Raw genomic sequence first — 15,428 nt, 5'->3', positions numbered from 1 at the left:
CCTCTTCCTCTGACTGCCTCTTATCTCCAGGAGAGGCTGTTAATTGGACCCTCCTTCCCTCTGGCTCCTGTGGTGGCCCCTCTCTCCTCGGGCCTGACCACGGCCTCCTGGGGTGGAGTGCAGAGGCACAGTCTCATAAAGATCTTGGTGATAACTTAGTTTTTAAACAGGTTTATGGCCCTGAAAGAGGAAAGATCCTGGGCTGAGCTTTCTGCTGGAAATAGTTTGCTTAAGAGAAGCTGGTGGGCTAACTTTCAGCCTACCCAGGTCCCAGCCCAAGGGCTTTGACTCACTCTGTGACCTTGGGCCAGGAACGCTCCCTGGCTGAGTGCTTTCTGGGCTGGAAGAGGGGCTGGTAATTCCTGCCCTTCCCACCTCCAGGGGGCAGACGGGAGGCTTACAGGTGGGTGCTGGGGCTCCTGTGGAGGTGTCCTTTTCTTCTGGACCCCTCCATCACCTTTCCTCTCACCCTCCAGAGGCTGGGGCGCCACCTGCTGGGACTGCAGGGTACTGCCAGAGGGCTCGCGGGCTGCTGTCAGTCGTGACCCCTGGACAGACTTGTGGGTTCTCTTCCTGCTCCCTGTGGAGGAGGGAGGCAGTCCCCCAGTACATAGCCGCTGAGGGTTCAGAAGGGATGCTAGAATCAAAGGCATAGGGGTAGAGTGCCGAAGAATCACTGTGTCTGACCCATTGTTCAGAGGAGACACAGTAGAGCCAGGGAAGGAAAGGAATGTCACAAGGACTGGGGCCCAGAAGTCCCAGCTCCCTGGCCGGGGCACTCCTGCAGCCTCTCAGAAGGACCTAGTGCTGTGGGGAGGGCAGTCAGTCCAAGGTCGACCATGATAGCCTCCATGCTAGTCCCCCACCTCACTTGTGTTAGCCCATCCTCCGGAGTGCACCACAGAGACTTGGTCTTATCTGTCACTGTTTAAGATCAGGCATGGACCTTCCTGACCTTCAGGATAAAGCCAGGCTCCTCTTGGGGCCACAAGGCCCTGAGACCTAGCCTCTTGGCTTCCTCTCCAGCCTATAACCCTGAATGTCTCCTTTCTGCACCTCACCACTCTTTTCCTTCTGCTCAAACACACCAAGCTCCTTTTGGCTTCCAAGCTTTTGCATATGCTGTTCCCTCTGCCTAGAACACTGTTCCCACCTTCGTGCTGTGTCTTAACCTCAGGTCTCAGTTGATATATTTCTTCCCCAGAGAGGCCTTAATTGACCTAAACAAGAACCTCCAACTGCCCTACCATTATTCTTCATCTCTTCACACTAAACACAATTTGATATTATTAATTTGTGCTTTCCTTTGGTGTTCGTGAGATCCATGAGGGTGGGGCACACAGCAGGTGCTCAATTAATTTCCATTGCGTGGATAAGTGGCAAGAGGGACAGCATGGCCTGTGAGTCAGAGATCCCATTCCAGACTTGCTGTGTGCCTTCATGCAGGTTTGAGCCTTCTCTGGGACCCAGCATGTCCAGTGTTGGGGAGATAGGTGGCCTCTGATGGCCCCACTGTTTTGAGGATCCTTGAGCCATCTGGGTGCCAGAGCACACCCTTGATTTCTAGGGTACTGAGCCTGAGGTCAGTGGGATGCTGAGAGAGGCCAAGCCAGGCAGGGCCTCAAAGCCCTATCTCCTGGGACCTTGGCAGACTTTAGTGGCTATAGTTTGGCCTAGTAAGAACAGTCCTAGAAATCTAGGGGAGGAATGTGGCCCAAAGTCCACCCCCCCTTGGTTTGTCTGTGCAACCGGACAGCTAGCATGCTGAGTGTCCAGGATGGGAAGGGGCAATTCCCACTGTGTACCTGTTCTGCCTCCTTAGCTGCAGGTACAAGGTAACACCTGCTCAGAGTATGCAGGGTGGAAGGACACTGGGCTAGACATCAGGATCCTTGCATCCCAGGACCTCTCTCTCTCTGCTAAGTTTGGGAAGTCTTCTCCACTCTCTGGGCCTCAGTTTCCATGCCTGTCCTATGGGCACACTCTTAGGACTCTTCCCGCCCAGATATCCAGGATGACAGTGCTGATGCCTGGGACATGTGTGCTGCTTCCTTGCCCCAGGCCTGGAGAGCCTGGGAGGGGGGCAGTGCTGGGAGCGTGGGAGAGCCAGATGTGGTGGCTGCTGGCCCTGCCTGAGTGAGAGCTGAGCTGGCCTACTGGGAATTCTCCCACTCAGGAGCCCTTTCCGGGCCCCCCTCCCCCTGTCCCACTGAGAGCTGCGGCTTCCGGCTCTGACAAGCGTGGGTGGGGGTCTGGGGGGTGGGGGTTCAGTTCAGCCTGATTCCCTCCTTCAGGGAAGAGCAGTTCTGTTCTGGGACGGGAACATGACGAAGCCTTGCTCAGTCACTCTCCAGCGCGGGCTGCCATCATCTGGGCTGTAAGATGAGCATTTGGATGGGCTCCCCTGAAGCCCGGATGGTGGACTTCTGTGACAGTGGCTCCTGGAGACGCCTGAGAATTGTCACCTTCGGTGGGGCCCCCTTGCTCTGCTCCAGTCCTTGCATAAAACACCAGGTGTGTCACTTATGTGGACCTCTCAACCACTCTGCAAGGGAGACACATGCATCCCCACTTTACAGCTGAAAACACTGAGGCTCCTAGAGCTCAGGTAGTGTCATTTATCCAGGCCACGCAGCTAGGAAGTGGAGGAGCTGGGCTGGAACTTCCAATGTCAGAGCTCAGGCTCTTGACCTGCCTCCATGCAGTGGGGAGGAGGGGTGCTGAACCCCAAGGTCCAGAGCTCCCTTCTCCCTCTAGACCCCATTCGCTCCACCTCAGGCAGGATGCTCTGTTCACCCACTGTGAGCCTAGCTTTTCCAAGTCAGCATTGTCCCAGGCTGGACCAGGCTCCCTGCATCTTGGCAGTGCCTGCCCTGTCCACGGTGGGGCTGGGGGCCATATGGATCCCCCACCCCCCCAAGCTTGATGGTACCGCACTGCCCTCTGTGCACAGAGGAAACCGAAGCCCAGAGAAGGAAGAGCTCAGCTCAGGGGCACACAGCGATGGGCTGCAGCTGGAAAGAGGGAAACTCCGTATGTCGGTAATACTTCCAGACACTGTACTGAGTCCTTTAAGTGTGGTACAAATTGCAGTAGTCTTTCAAATCATCCCTCAAACCATCTCCATTTACCAGAGGATGAAATTAAGGCTTGGAAGTCTCAGTGACTTGCCCAAGGTCATGCAGCTTGGCCTTGCAGAAGCTGGAATTTGAACCCAGCTCTGTTTCTGGCTCTGGACTCTGCCCTTTCCATCATGACCGCCCCCCCTGCGTCATCTGTCCAGCTCTTGGTGCGTTCCCTGTGGTGTTCCGTGGGGCTCTGCATCCCCCAGCCCCATCTCAGCTGAGAGGAGGCTTAGCAGCCCTGGTGCCTGCCAAGGGTTAATGGTGGTAGGGGCTAAGTGATTCCAGATGGGCCAGCCGGACGGCTGGGCTGGCCGGAAACCGGCCGCCGCCAGCTTCCCGGGGGAGCCGCCACCAGCCACCCCCTCCCCTCTGTGCTGCATCTCTGGCCCCCAGCTGTCCCCTTGCCCTGGGGCCCACCAGCCTCCTCTCTCTAGCCAGAACCCAACTCTAAGCCACTTGTAAACAAAGCATCCCAAGGGCCTCCCAGCACAGTGGGTTCAACCCTGTTAGGTACAGATGGGAAACTGAGGCTCAGAGAGGAGAAGATATCTATCCAAAGCTACACAGCAACTCCACAGCTGGGTCTCCTCACTCCCAGACTTGTTTGGGGGTTGGGAGTTAGGCGTATGAAATGCCTCCTTGATCCCCCACCCCCTACCACCCCTGGAGCTGTTCTGGTCCTAGCCGTTGGGTCAAGGCTCTGGAAGCGAATGGCCAAGGCAAATGCTAAGAGTTGCAAAGACTCATACAGTCTTCGGGCGTAAGAAATATTAGCGTAGGCTTGACCCTGTGGTCTTTGGAGTCCCCCTACTCCCCCCATGACCCCACTGCTACCACACTGGTCTGGGACCCCTCTCAATCCCCACTCAGATAAGACCAAGAAGGGACCTCAAGATGGATGTGCTGTTGTGATGGCATAAAATCCCAGCTCAGGCAAACACTCCTGCTCATGAACTGGGGCCCAAGGTGAGGCCCAGGAGAAGAAGGGAGTAGACAGAGGTGCACTAGGTAGGACAGAAGGAGCCCTGGGTAGAGTCAGGCTCTACTTGTGTGACCTGGGATACCTTTCTTTCCCTCTCTGGGACTCAGTTTCCCCATGTATACAGTGTCAGGGCAAAAGGCAATTTGCCTCAACTCTCTAAACCCTTTTAAAATGATGCCCTTGGGCATCTAAGGGCCAGGAGTCTATGACCAGAGATGTCTTCTGGTCTGAGGAAATGAGGGCGGACTAATTGGGTGGGACAAGAGGTCCAACCAGGTTTTGGAGGGGCTTCAGCAGACCTTAGCAGGGAAGGAATGGCAAGAGGCTGGCAATGGAACATCCGGTCCTCAAAAATCTGTGTTGGGGGACTGAGCGAGAGCAGGGACAGGGTCCCCAGGAAGAAGGTGGGACAGGAGCCCCAGTCGGGTCTGCAATGTGGGGTCAGATCCCCTGTGTCTGCTCCATCATGGAACTCAGGAGGCCTGATTCCATGCCAGTTCTGCCCTTGCTGTGTGAGTTTGGGACGCTCCATTCATGCCTCTGGGCTTCTGTTTCATTGTCTATGAAATGGGGAAATAATCCTTTCCTGATGCTCCAGGGCCTGTGAGAGGACAGGCAGGAATATGTTTGGAAATCTGAAGCACACCGGTGACATGGAGCAGGTCTCTCTTCCCTCTCTGCGCCAATGCACACCCGCCTTGGGTTTCTTCTTCCAAAAAGTGACTGATATTCAAAAAGCATCAGTTAAAGGCACTCTCAGCCTCCTGTCCTTCTTTGGGGACCTGCCTGTGCCTCCTTGTATCTCTCACGAGCCTGGGCAGGCCTGGCTGGAGTCAGGGACTGTGTCTTACTCACTACCATGTTCCCAACACCTGTCACATAGTAGGTGCTCAACATGCTTGTTCAATAAATGGATGTTGATTGAATCAATTATATGGGTTATGAGAGCTGCATTTATACGTGGGGAAAGAGGCTCGGAGAAGGGAGCCCGCCCCAGGTGCCACAGCAAGGCATCAGGGAGGGGAGGCCAGGCCACTTTTTAATAAAAGTGACTCAGCGGTTGGCGTGGGCTGCAGAGTTTCTAAACATCCCCTCACATCCTGAGAGAGCAGGCGACGGAGGGAGCAAGCAGAGGGGAAAAAAGGAAGAAAAACAAGAAACTTGGGGGAAAAGAAAGAGAGGGGGGGAAGAAACTGAAATTGAAAACAGACACACGCGTCCTCCTTCCCCGCCCCCTCGCCCCCCCTTCTTCCAGCGGAGCCAATCAGCGACGGCCCTGCAGCCTTTCCCCCAAAGTGGGGGGGGGGGGGCAAGGAAGCCCACAGTGGTGTGAGCTCGTGGGGCTGCCAGCGCCCGCAGTCCCTTCCCATCCCGTCTGGAACCCAGGATCCCTCTGTGAACAAGTTGGGAGCAGAGAGGAGGAGGACAGCAAGGAGAGAAGCGGCCCCTCTGACTAGCGGCGCGGGGCAGCAGCCTGTGCCGGGCAGCGCAGCCCAGTCGGCCAGACCCAGGGCGGCCCCTCCTGGCAGCCCTGCTCCTCCAGAAGGATGCTTTGGGAGTGAGGCCACTCCTCACCCCGGCAGCCCCTCGCTCGCTCCATTCTCCCAAGGCTCCCGGAGACTACAGCTGTCCTCCCTGCTCTCCTGCCCAGCTCCTGCCCCATTTGGGGTCCAACAAAGTCTTTCTGTTAATGAGAGGTCAGTGAGGAGGACTTCCTGGAGGGGGTGACAGCCCACAGCTCAGGACTATGCCCACACCTGAAGGCATTAGCAGCAAGGTAAGTGCTGGGAGAAGGGGATCCCCAGTCCCTTGCCCATTCCCCTTGATCCAGTCTGCGCCTTCTTGGGTAGGTCAAAAAATGGAAAATATTTTTAACAAAACCAGATGGGAGGAGGCCGGGAGGCTGTGGGCGACGTCAGGGCTGAAGGAGCCAGCTTTCTCCTCTCCTGCTCAGGCTGCATCTGGGGTGGGTGGCCCTGGTCTCCAGAGCCCTGCTGCCCCCTGCTTTCATCAAAGGAACCTCAGAAGTTTCTGGGTGCAGACTGAGGGCCTGAGGGGGCTGGGAGAGCTGGAAGAAGCTTGAGAGGGGAGTTGGGACGCGGCAAGCGGGGTCCATGGAAAGGGGATCTAGCCGGGGTTTGGGGACCTCGGAACCATGGCCCCTGTCTCTGGGCCCAAGCCTTGTCCTTAAGAATCTGTCTGGCCCTAGGCCAGTCGGCCGCCAGGCAACCTCTGGGGATTTAAATGGATTTGCAGATTTTCCAGATTCCTAAGATGTCCTTCTAAACCCCCAGTGGCTGGGAAAGCATGAAGACAAGGGGGCCGTGGCAGGCCTAGCCAAGCAGTCACGCAGCTGGGGCCGTGCGGCTGGGGGCCTGGGCCTGGCCGAAAGATGTGGGGGGCCCCTCTGTGAAGAAGGGTGGAGTCGGTTGTTGGGTCCTTCCTTCTGGACCCAGGCAGCTTCTTGGGTCGCCTTGCTGCCTCCCTCCTTCCGGACGCTGCTTTGACTCTGTCCTACAACATGAATCTGATCTTGATCCCGTCTTTGATTCTCCTGTGTAGAAAGCCCCAACTCCTAACAGTAGCTGCCATTGATTGGCACCTACTGCATGCCAGGACCCCTCGGAGAGCTTTATGGGCCTGATCTCACGTAACTCACCAGCAGCTCCGAGGTGGGCACGGATTTTATGTTGGTTTTGCGTGTGAGGTTCAAGGCAGCTACGAAACTGTTATCACAGTGCTAGTAAGTGGCAGAGCTTGGGAGATAATAAGCTCCCTGCCCTGTTTCTCCAAACTTGGGGCTCGTGTTCCTGCCAGTCAGATCCTAGGGTTTTCAGGAAGAGTATGCACAATCCTGCCCATGAGAATGCCCTTCCTCATCACCTCCATTTTCCTTCATGGACCTTCCCGACTTCACCTCCTCCAGGCAGCCTTCCAGGCTCTTCAAGTCTTCTAAGTGTTTGCCATGCCCTTTGCCTGGTTGCTTGGCCTTCTCTTCCTGTGTGTACATCAGAGATCATTTGGGCCCTAGGTTCCCCCATCTTGCGTTCTGTCCCCAGCATGGGCAGGGGGCAAATGTGCTGATCAAAGGTAGGAGGGGGCTCACTGAAGACTTTCTGTTCCTAAATGTGAGACCAGAACCAGGCCCCTCGGTTCCCTCAGGTGCCCTCACAGAACATCACGTTGTTCCTCCCAATGGCATTTTACTATGTCAAACAGGGGGGAGCGCCCCGGCCTGTCTCTGCAATCCCAGAGTGCACAAAGGCCTCTAGCCAGATGTCTGAAGTCGTGCAGGCCTCCCCTGCCTCTGAGCAGGAGGCTCTGGGTCCACAACGCTCAGGGATGGAGGGCCGTGTTGCTCACTGTCATAGAGCGCTTGCTCTGTGCCAGGTGCAGAGCCCAAGACTTCATGCCCCTTGTAACCCCCTCAGCAGCTCTTGGGAATTCATACGGCTGTTACCCTGTTTGGCAGAAAAGGAAAAACCAAGGCCCAGAGAGGCTACCTGACTTTTCCAGTATCACACAGTTAGAGTTGGTCCTTAGGCCCAGGTCTGCTTGAAACCAAAGACTTAAACCCCTGCTACCCACGGAGGCCCAGGTCAGAAGGGAGAGACTCTCCATCCTCCCACAGAGGCTACTCCTGGCTCCAGCACCTTCCACAGCAGGAAGTTCAGCATCAGGCCCCACCTGCTCCCGGGTCCACCTGGAGTCTGGCCGGGTCCTGAGTGAGGAAGGAGACCATCTGACCAGCACCTTCCCTTCACTGGTGACCAGGCGGCCCTCCCTCCTGTGTGGGAAGAAGAGCTGAGACTTGTAATTGCCCACAGATGTGGGACAGCAGAAAGCACCATGGATTCAGAGTCAGGAGACCTGGCATTGGCCCTGGCTCAACTCAAGTCCATTGCTTGGCCAGCCCCGGGTCCCCGTGTCCTTTATCTGGATGGCATCTACATCCGGAAGGCAGTGGACACCATGGATAAACCACATCAGGTTTGGGCATCAGGGGACTGTGCATTAATCCCTAGTTGGCTCCTGGCTGGCTGTGTGACCCCGGGCCAGCGCTCTGTAACTCTTGGCATCAGTTCCCTCCTCTGCGAGCAGCAGGGGCACGTAAGCCCTGCGAGTGTAACATAGGTAAGGTGCTGAGCAGCTCTTGCTGGGCTCTCACAGGGCTGGACCTAATGGTCATGGGCTGAGAGAGGGCCACTGCTCTCCCTTCTCCTGCATGGGACTCGGCGGTGAATTAGTCTGGGATCCATAAAGGACCATGCCCACGGGAGGGACCTGGACACCATAGGTATTGTAAAGGCCCCTTCCACCTTCCAGGCATGGTCTGGCTCTGAGACCAGCTGCCTTCTGGACTAGAGGAGGGGGCTTCGTGTTTTGCTCAGGATGGGCTGCTGAGTGTGGTGGAGAAAGAAGAAGGAAGCAGAGGGTCCTTTGACTGCCCTGAAATGCCCTCTGTGCCCACCTTGTGTCCTTGTACATTTCAGAAGCCTGCAGGCAGTGGGCCCTCGCCCTCCCCTCAGAATGCAGGGAGATCTTCCTCCATTGTTTTCCATAGGCCTTCCTGGGGGCTGCCCAGGAGGCAGAGTTCATAGCCCCTATGCTGGGGAGCAGTGGGGACAGGGTGAGATAACAGGGACCAGCAATCCCTGAGTGCTTTCATAGTGCCTCCCATCCCATTACTGTGACGTTCACTGCTGTGGTCCTTGGGGCTTCGAACAGGCCCAGCATTCAGAAAGTGCTTAATAAATATTTGCCAAACTAATATAATCGTCACAGCAACCTCCAGCAGTAGATATAAACTCTCTCTGTTTAACAGATGAGGAAATGCCCAGAGAGGTTAAATCAGTTGCCCAAGTTCCCACAGCTAGGAAGTGGGAGAGCTGGGGTTTTCGTCTGGGTGTTTGTGACCCCAGAGCCCAAGAGAGGCTGGGTGGGGTGCGGGCCACCCCTGGGGAACCAGCATAAACTCTGACAATGGGCCTGAGCTGTGGGGACCCCTCAGAGTTCCAGAGGTGGTCCTCAGACCCTGGAACCCATCCTGTGTGACGGTGGCTGAGTCAGTCCTAAGCCGGGCCTCAGTTTTCCATCAGTAAGACCCAGGAGGTTGAACGAGATGATCTCTGAGCTCCTTCCAGGCCGAAAACAATTCCAGGATTCCAAGCCCCACCAACCCAGATTGGCAGCCACACAGCCTGTTGGATACACAGGCATCCTGTATCTTTAACTTCACAGTGAAAGGATTTTTTCTTACTCTTTCTTCACCCATTACAGAAAGAGGTCAGGATCGATGTTCACTAATGGAAAACTGTAACCTGCTATAAAGAGGAGGTTTCTAACTCTTTCCAGAGTTAGAACAGCCCATTCGTTAATGTACTTGGTTTCTTGGGGAGCTCCAAGGGTGTGTACCTGCAGAGCCCCTGTGCCCATTTTCCTGGGGTATAGAGGGAGGAAGTCAGAATATACGCCTGTTGGGGTGTGTATGGGTGGATGCTGTGAGCCTTTAGGCTCCTTCTGAGGCTGATTTTTCAAATCTCATGTGCTCCCTGTCCCCACTGCTCCCCAGCATAGGGGCTATGAACTCTGTGTCCTGGGGGACCCTCAGGAAGGCCTATGGAAAACAATGGAGGAAGATCTCCCTGCATTCCAAGGGCGAGGGCCCACTGCTGCAGGTTTCTTCAAGAGGAAGAAGGGCTTTGGCTCAATGGTGCGTGGATGAATGGTGGGGTCCAGAAGTGAGGGAAGCGATGCGGGGTCCTGATGGGAGTGGGTGTGCAATTTACACACTTGTGGCTTCCAGTTTAAGAGCCACCTTAAGACCCTCCCAAGACTTCAGACTCAGAGCCAATGGCTTTGTAAACCCCCAGACCCTCACCCCAGGGACCACCCCCTTCCTGGATGCTTTCTGGGGCACCCTGCCCCCAGCCTAGTTCAGGAGGCTGCAGATCAAAGTGTATTGCTTTAGCTGCACCATTAGTACCCTTTCTTCTCTCTTCAGGTCAGGGCTCTTTGATGTCTCAGGAGCCTGAAACCTTCCATCTGCCAGAGGTACCAGCTTCTCTTGGGAAGTGAGGGCAGCAGGGTCAGGGAGTCAGTCCCTGAGGGTCAGAGATGGAAAAGACTCCGGGAGTCACCTGGTTTGACTTCCTTGTTGTACAGGTGGGAAGCTGAGGTCCAGAGAAGAGCTGGTCCAGAAGAGAGGTCCAGTCGTATGGACGGTCAGTGGTAGCACTGAGCCTGGGACCCAGCCAAGTACATACTGTCCATCACCTCTGCCATCTGGGGGACTCCCTCAGCCTCAGTTCTCCCTGGCTGAGGTCACAAGGCAGAGTTTGGGCTAAAGAGGAAATGCCATTTCCATGAGTAGAGTTTTGTGGACCCAGAGCTCTCCCCACGTCACTTCTCTATTCTGGCCAAAATTTCCTTTTATATGAGAAAAGGGGTGACCTAGGGTGCCACTCAGTGACCCCAGATGTTCCATCCTGCTTTGCCCTTAGCCTCTGCCAGGCTTCTGTGGCTGTTTCAAATCCTCATTGCTGCCCTTAGTAGCCTTCCTTCCCAGAAGTTGAACCAGCTGGCGGCTCAGGGTCTCCTCGCTTGAAACTGAGCCTCATTTAGGCATGGGGGGATTCCAGGGTCAGTCCATAGGGCGAGGCTCAGCTTTAGGAACCCGTCACAGCCGTAGCTCAGGGAATGGAGCTTGAAGGAAAAGGCTTGCTCTGACCCAGTAGACGGTGAGTTACCCCACCCCTCAACCTGTATTTGCACCCTTATCCTTTCTCACTCTGCGACCTGTCTGCGGAATGGATAAATAATGCGTGGGAGAGACGGATAGACACACTGCTGCCTGGTTGGACAGCTGGCCTCCCTTTGAGTCCAGGGAGCAGGGCTGATGCTCCACACTTAAAATTCTTTTCTTTCTTTCTTTTTTTAAAGATTTTTATTTACTTATTTGACGGAGATCACAAGTAGGCAGAGAGGCAGGCAGGGTGGGGGGTAAGCAGGCTCCCTGCTGAGCAGAGACTCCGATGTGCGGCTTCATCCCAGGACCCTGAGATTGTGACCTGAGCTGAAGGCAGAGGCTTAACCCACTGAGCCAACCAGGCGCCCCTCATGCTTGCAATTCTTCTTCTTCTTCTTCTTCTTCTTTTTTTTTAAAGATTCTTTTATTTATTTGACAGACAGAGATCACAAGCAGCCAGACAGAGAGGAGGAAACAGGCTCCCTGCTGAGCAGAGAGCCTGATGCGGGGCTCAATCCCACGACCCTGAGATCATGACCTGAGCCAAAGGCAGAGGCTTTAACCCACTGAGCCACCCAGGCACCCCCACATTTGCAATTATTTTTTTTTAAGATTTTATGTATTTATTTGACAGACAGAAATCATAAGTAGGCAGAGAGGCAGGCAGAGAGAGAGAGGGAAGCAGACTCCCTGTTGAGCAGGGGCTCGATCCCAGGACCCCGAGATCATGACCTGAGCCGAAGGCAGAGGCTTAACCCACTGAGCCAACCAGACACCCCTGCAATTCTTAATGATTTTGGAACCGGGGTCCCGTGTGTCCATTTTGCACTTGGCTCCACAAATTACATAGCTGGTTCGATCCCGGGGCCTTGGTGGGGGGTTTGAGATGGTTTCATATCCCAAACTGGCCTCGCTGCCATACCCTCTCACAGATGCTAACCTGCCCCTGTCACTCCCGTTTGAGGATGGGGAGCTCCCTCCTCCCGCAGTGCTTGGAGCTGGCCTGTTACCGCTGCCCAGCCAGCAGCCAGCCACCCCCTATCCCACTGTTAATGTCCTGGTGCCTCCGGAACAAAGCCTGAATCCTCACCCAGGACCCAGAGTGACCTCTGCCTTTCTTCCTGGTATCAGACATGAGCCCTTCCCTACCTCTTTGCTAAAGAGCCCTGATTTCTGATGTCAGAGCTCCCCCCCTGCTGTGCTCCCAGATGCCCTGAGATCTCCCATTTCCCACACAGAGCCACTGTGGGATACCCTTCCCTGGCATCATCCACCAAAGAAACTGGCTAAATCCCGGAGGCTAAGGTGGAGGACGCCCCCTCCCCCGCTAGAAGAATCCCATATTCAGGACACTTGCCATTTACTGAGCACCTGTTTTGTGACAGGTGCTTTTCATCATCATTGCTGCCCCTCAGAGCAATGGAAAAGGAAGTCTGGAAGAGGAAGTCTCTTGTGTCATTTTCTTGGAAATTGGAACTCAGGGAAGTTAAAGTCAGAGAGGTCACACCGTTATGAGGGAGGAGAACTGGCACTTAACTTGGACCTGGATTAAGTGGCTTCAGAGCAGGACTACTGCACCTGACCTGGCTGGGCTCCTGTGTGCTTTTGGTGCCCTGGGTGGCACCAGGCACAGCTTGCTGGCTTCAGGGTCCCCTTTTGCCCTCCAACCTAGCCCATCCCATCACCACCCTGGAGGGAAAGAGTCACCATCGTCTGCCCATGTCAGCTCTCCAGCCTAGTGAGCCCCAAGCCATTAGAGGACATGCCTGAAGACCAGAAGGGCCAACCCCTACAAGGCTGTGTGATCCCTTATGGTGTGTAAGCATCTATTAAGCATCTACTATAAGCCCAATTCTGTATTAGGAATTTGGGGGCATCTGAAAAAATTTTAGGTGTTTCCTCGTTTGTGGGGAATCAAGTGAAGGAACTAAGGCAAAGGTACAGGAAGGGTGGTTGGCAGACCTGGGATTAAGGCCTGGGTTCTGGTCCCCGGTGGGCCTTTAAATTCCCAGCTCTGCTAAGGGACACCCCCTGCCCGCCGAGACTGCCAGCTGTACCAATAACAGGCAGCTACACTTCCTAAGAAGTCCTTCTGGAAGGGCCTTTCCCATCTCATTTATCACAGGCATCCCTTCACTGACAGGCCCGGCCAGGGGGCCTGAGCTATGCACTCACTGGCCGGGTGAGTGAGTAAGTGACTTATTCTCCCGTGAGTGCAGGAAGAACAAGGCCCCTGACTTGGCACAGGGCCGTGTGCCAGGCCCTGTTCTAAGCATTTTACTTGTATGAACTCATTCAGTGGCCTCCCCAGCTCAGTGACGAGCCCCGACTTCCAGATGGGAACGCTGAGGCGCAGAAAAGCGGAGTAACTGTCTGTGGGAGAGTCGGGGTGCAGGACTGGAGAGGGAAGGATGAGAGACAGACGCTGAGAAAGGGAGAAGGAAGCAAAATGTGGGCGTTTTCTCCCCTCTGGCTCTGCCGCCCCAAGGGCTCTGAGGGGAATCTCAATGCTCCACGTTGGCTCCAATTAATGGCAGGGTTTCTCTGAGCCCTCGCTCCGCCCGCCTGTGGGCTTGGGCTCGAGGCTGGTGGGGGCAGGCCGCGTGCTGGTGGGTCAGGACAAACGGCCTGAGGCCTGCCTGCCCCCTGCCCACTTGGCTCTGAGAACCCATTCTATTTGCGGCCCCCACCCCGGCCCGGGGCTGATCCCGAGCTGGCAGCAGCCCGGGGAACAGAAGGTTTGCTTGTCTGCGTCTGCTGCACCCCCCTCCCCAGCCTCAGCTTGGGACCCCTCTCAGGGGCTCCTTTGGCTGCCAGGATCTGGGCTCTCCGTTGCCATGGCACCGGCCGGAGATGAGGCTCAGGGGGGCCGGGGGAGGGCAGGGAAGGCAGTGCAGGGAGAGCAGCGAGGGGATGGTGGAGGCCCAGAACTCTGCAGCTGCCGAGGTGCTGGGGCCCCAGCAGGGGTAGGCCTGGACCCCAAGCACAGCGGGCCTGGGCCTGTGCTGGAGCCGGCCACACACCTAGCCCGACTGCCAGGGTGCTCCAGCTGGAGGCCCTCATGAGGGGCCTCGGAGCAGGCCAGTTACTGCTGGGGCACGGCCTGTGCCAGACCCAGGCTGTCCTCAGCAAGGACTCCTCTCCCCACCCATGAGCTGACCCTCAGGCTCTGCAGGGAAGTTGCTGGAAGGGTCTGAGCTCTATCCCTAGCTTTTACTTTCAAATTGCTGGGTGAGCTGGGGCACGCCCCGTGCTCACTCGGCCCCGCAGCAAGGGAAGGCTAAGGACTCTCAGACTGCAGGATCCTTCAGTCCTTGGGAGCCTGGATTCTGTACAGACCCCATTAGGGTAACCTTGTGTAGTCCTGTTTCCCTATGGACAGACCTGTTTCTGGGCGGGAGACAGGGCCGCCCATCAGAAAGGTTAAGAAGACAGGTTTGAAGTCCGACTGGTCTGAATTTGCACCCCGGCTTCATGGCTTACTGAATGTGTCACCTTGGGCAAGTTACCAGACTTCTCTGAGACTCAGTTTCCTCCTCATGAAAGGAGAATAACAATTGTCACAGACTGTTGTGAGGACAAAACAAGATCCCCAGTGTAATGAACATTTCTGAGTAGCCTGACCTCTGAGGGTCCCGAGCCTTCCAAGGATGGCCTGGGTTTACGGATGAGGGGGTGAGCCCCTGGCCATGGGAGGTGTGCCATTGTGGACAGGACCACCCCTTGGTTTGCAGAGAGGAAGAGGGAGGCGTGTGGGGGCGAGTGTTTGGGGCCCCTCCCAGCCCCAGGGCCGTAGGGCTCTGTGAGAGGTGGTATGACTCCCGCCTTGTTCTTCGGCTTCAGGCTCACCCCGTTATAAGGAGGGCCTGGACCGACAGACGAGGTCTGGAAGCAGAGCGGAAAGAACAAGGCGGGTGTGGCTCGTGGACGGAGCCTGTGCTGGGTGCCAGGCATGGCTTTGTCATCTTTACCTCCTGCCTCAGGGAGGCTGTGTTGCGGGTGTGGAGCCAGGGTGCTTGGTGGTCAGTCGGCCCAGCACTGGAGCACCGGTTCCACCACTGGCAAGCCCCGTGCCCAAGGGCAAATGATTTAACCCCTCTGTGCCTTGCTTTCCTCCTCTGTGAAAGGGGGCCGCCACCTAGAGGTCATGGGTTGTTCCGCTGACATCAGCCCAGGTACTGGGGGAGGCCCGAAAGAATTCAGAGAGACCTATTGTTATCCCTGTTGTTTTCAAGGCCAGCTAGCTCCTTGTTCCAACTCACAGGGGCTCTGGGGGGTCCAGATGGGATCCAGAGGACTCCAGTCGGGGGATCCACGGGGCCTGCGTAGAGCCCTGGGGGTAGGGTGGGCAGCCGTGGGGGGACCAGCAGGGAGGCCAGCATGGCACCAGAGAAGGCAGGAAGCGTTTGCTTGGGAGGCCGGGGGCGGGGGACAGGAGCACACTGCAGGCCTCCCTCCCTCACTGACCTCCTTCTCAGGACGGGTTCCCAGCCTGTGTGCGGACCAAGGCCCCCTCCCCTGGGCCCCCAGTGGCCGTGAAGCACACACTGAGTGCTTTCCCACGAGCTGTTCC

At 56.2% G+C, this 15,428-nt stretch overlaps 1 protein-coding gene across 2 annotated transcripts in view; it reads left to right on the top strand.

Moving 5' to 3' along the window:
• Window positions 1–5,429: 5,429 nt before the first annotated feature.
• PDGFRB (platelet derived growth factor receptor beta) overlaps window positions 5,430–15,428 on the top strand; it is a 36,785-nt gene continuing 26,786 nt past the window's right edge. For both annotated transcript variants that reach the window (XM_059417151.1, XM_059417150.1), the window contains exon 1: window positions 5,430–5,884. In XM_059417151.1, the coding sequence (XP_059273134.1) occupies window positions 5,855–5,884 (30 nt within the window). In that variant the 5' untranslated portion in view covers window positions 5,430–5,854. The remainder of the gene's footprint in view (window positions 5,885–15,428) is intronic.

This window comes from Mustela nigripes, chromosome 12, assembly GCF_022355385.1.
Source record: "Mustela nigripes isolate SB6536 chromosome 12, MUSNIG.SB6536, whole genome shotgun sequence".
Taxonomy (NCBI): domain Eukaryota; kingdom Metazoa; phylum Chordata; class Mammalia; order Carnivora; family Mustelidae; genus Mustela; species Mustela nigripes.
Note: the sequence above shows the minus strand (reverse complement) of the source record. Positions and strands in the feature narration are given on the sequence as shown.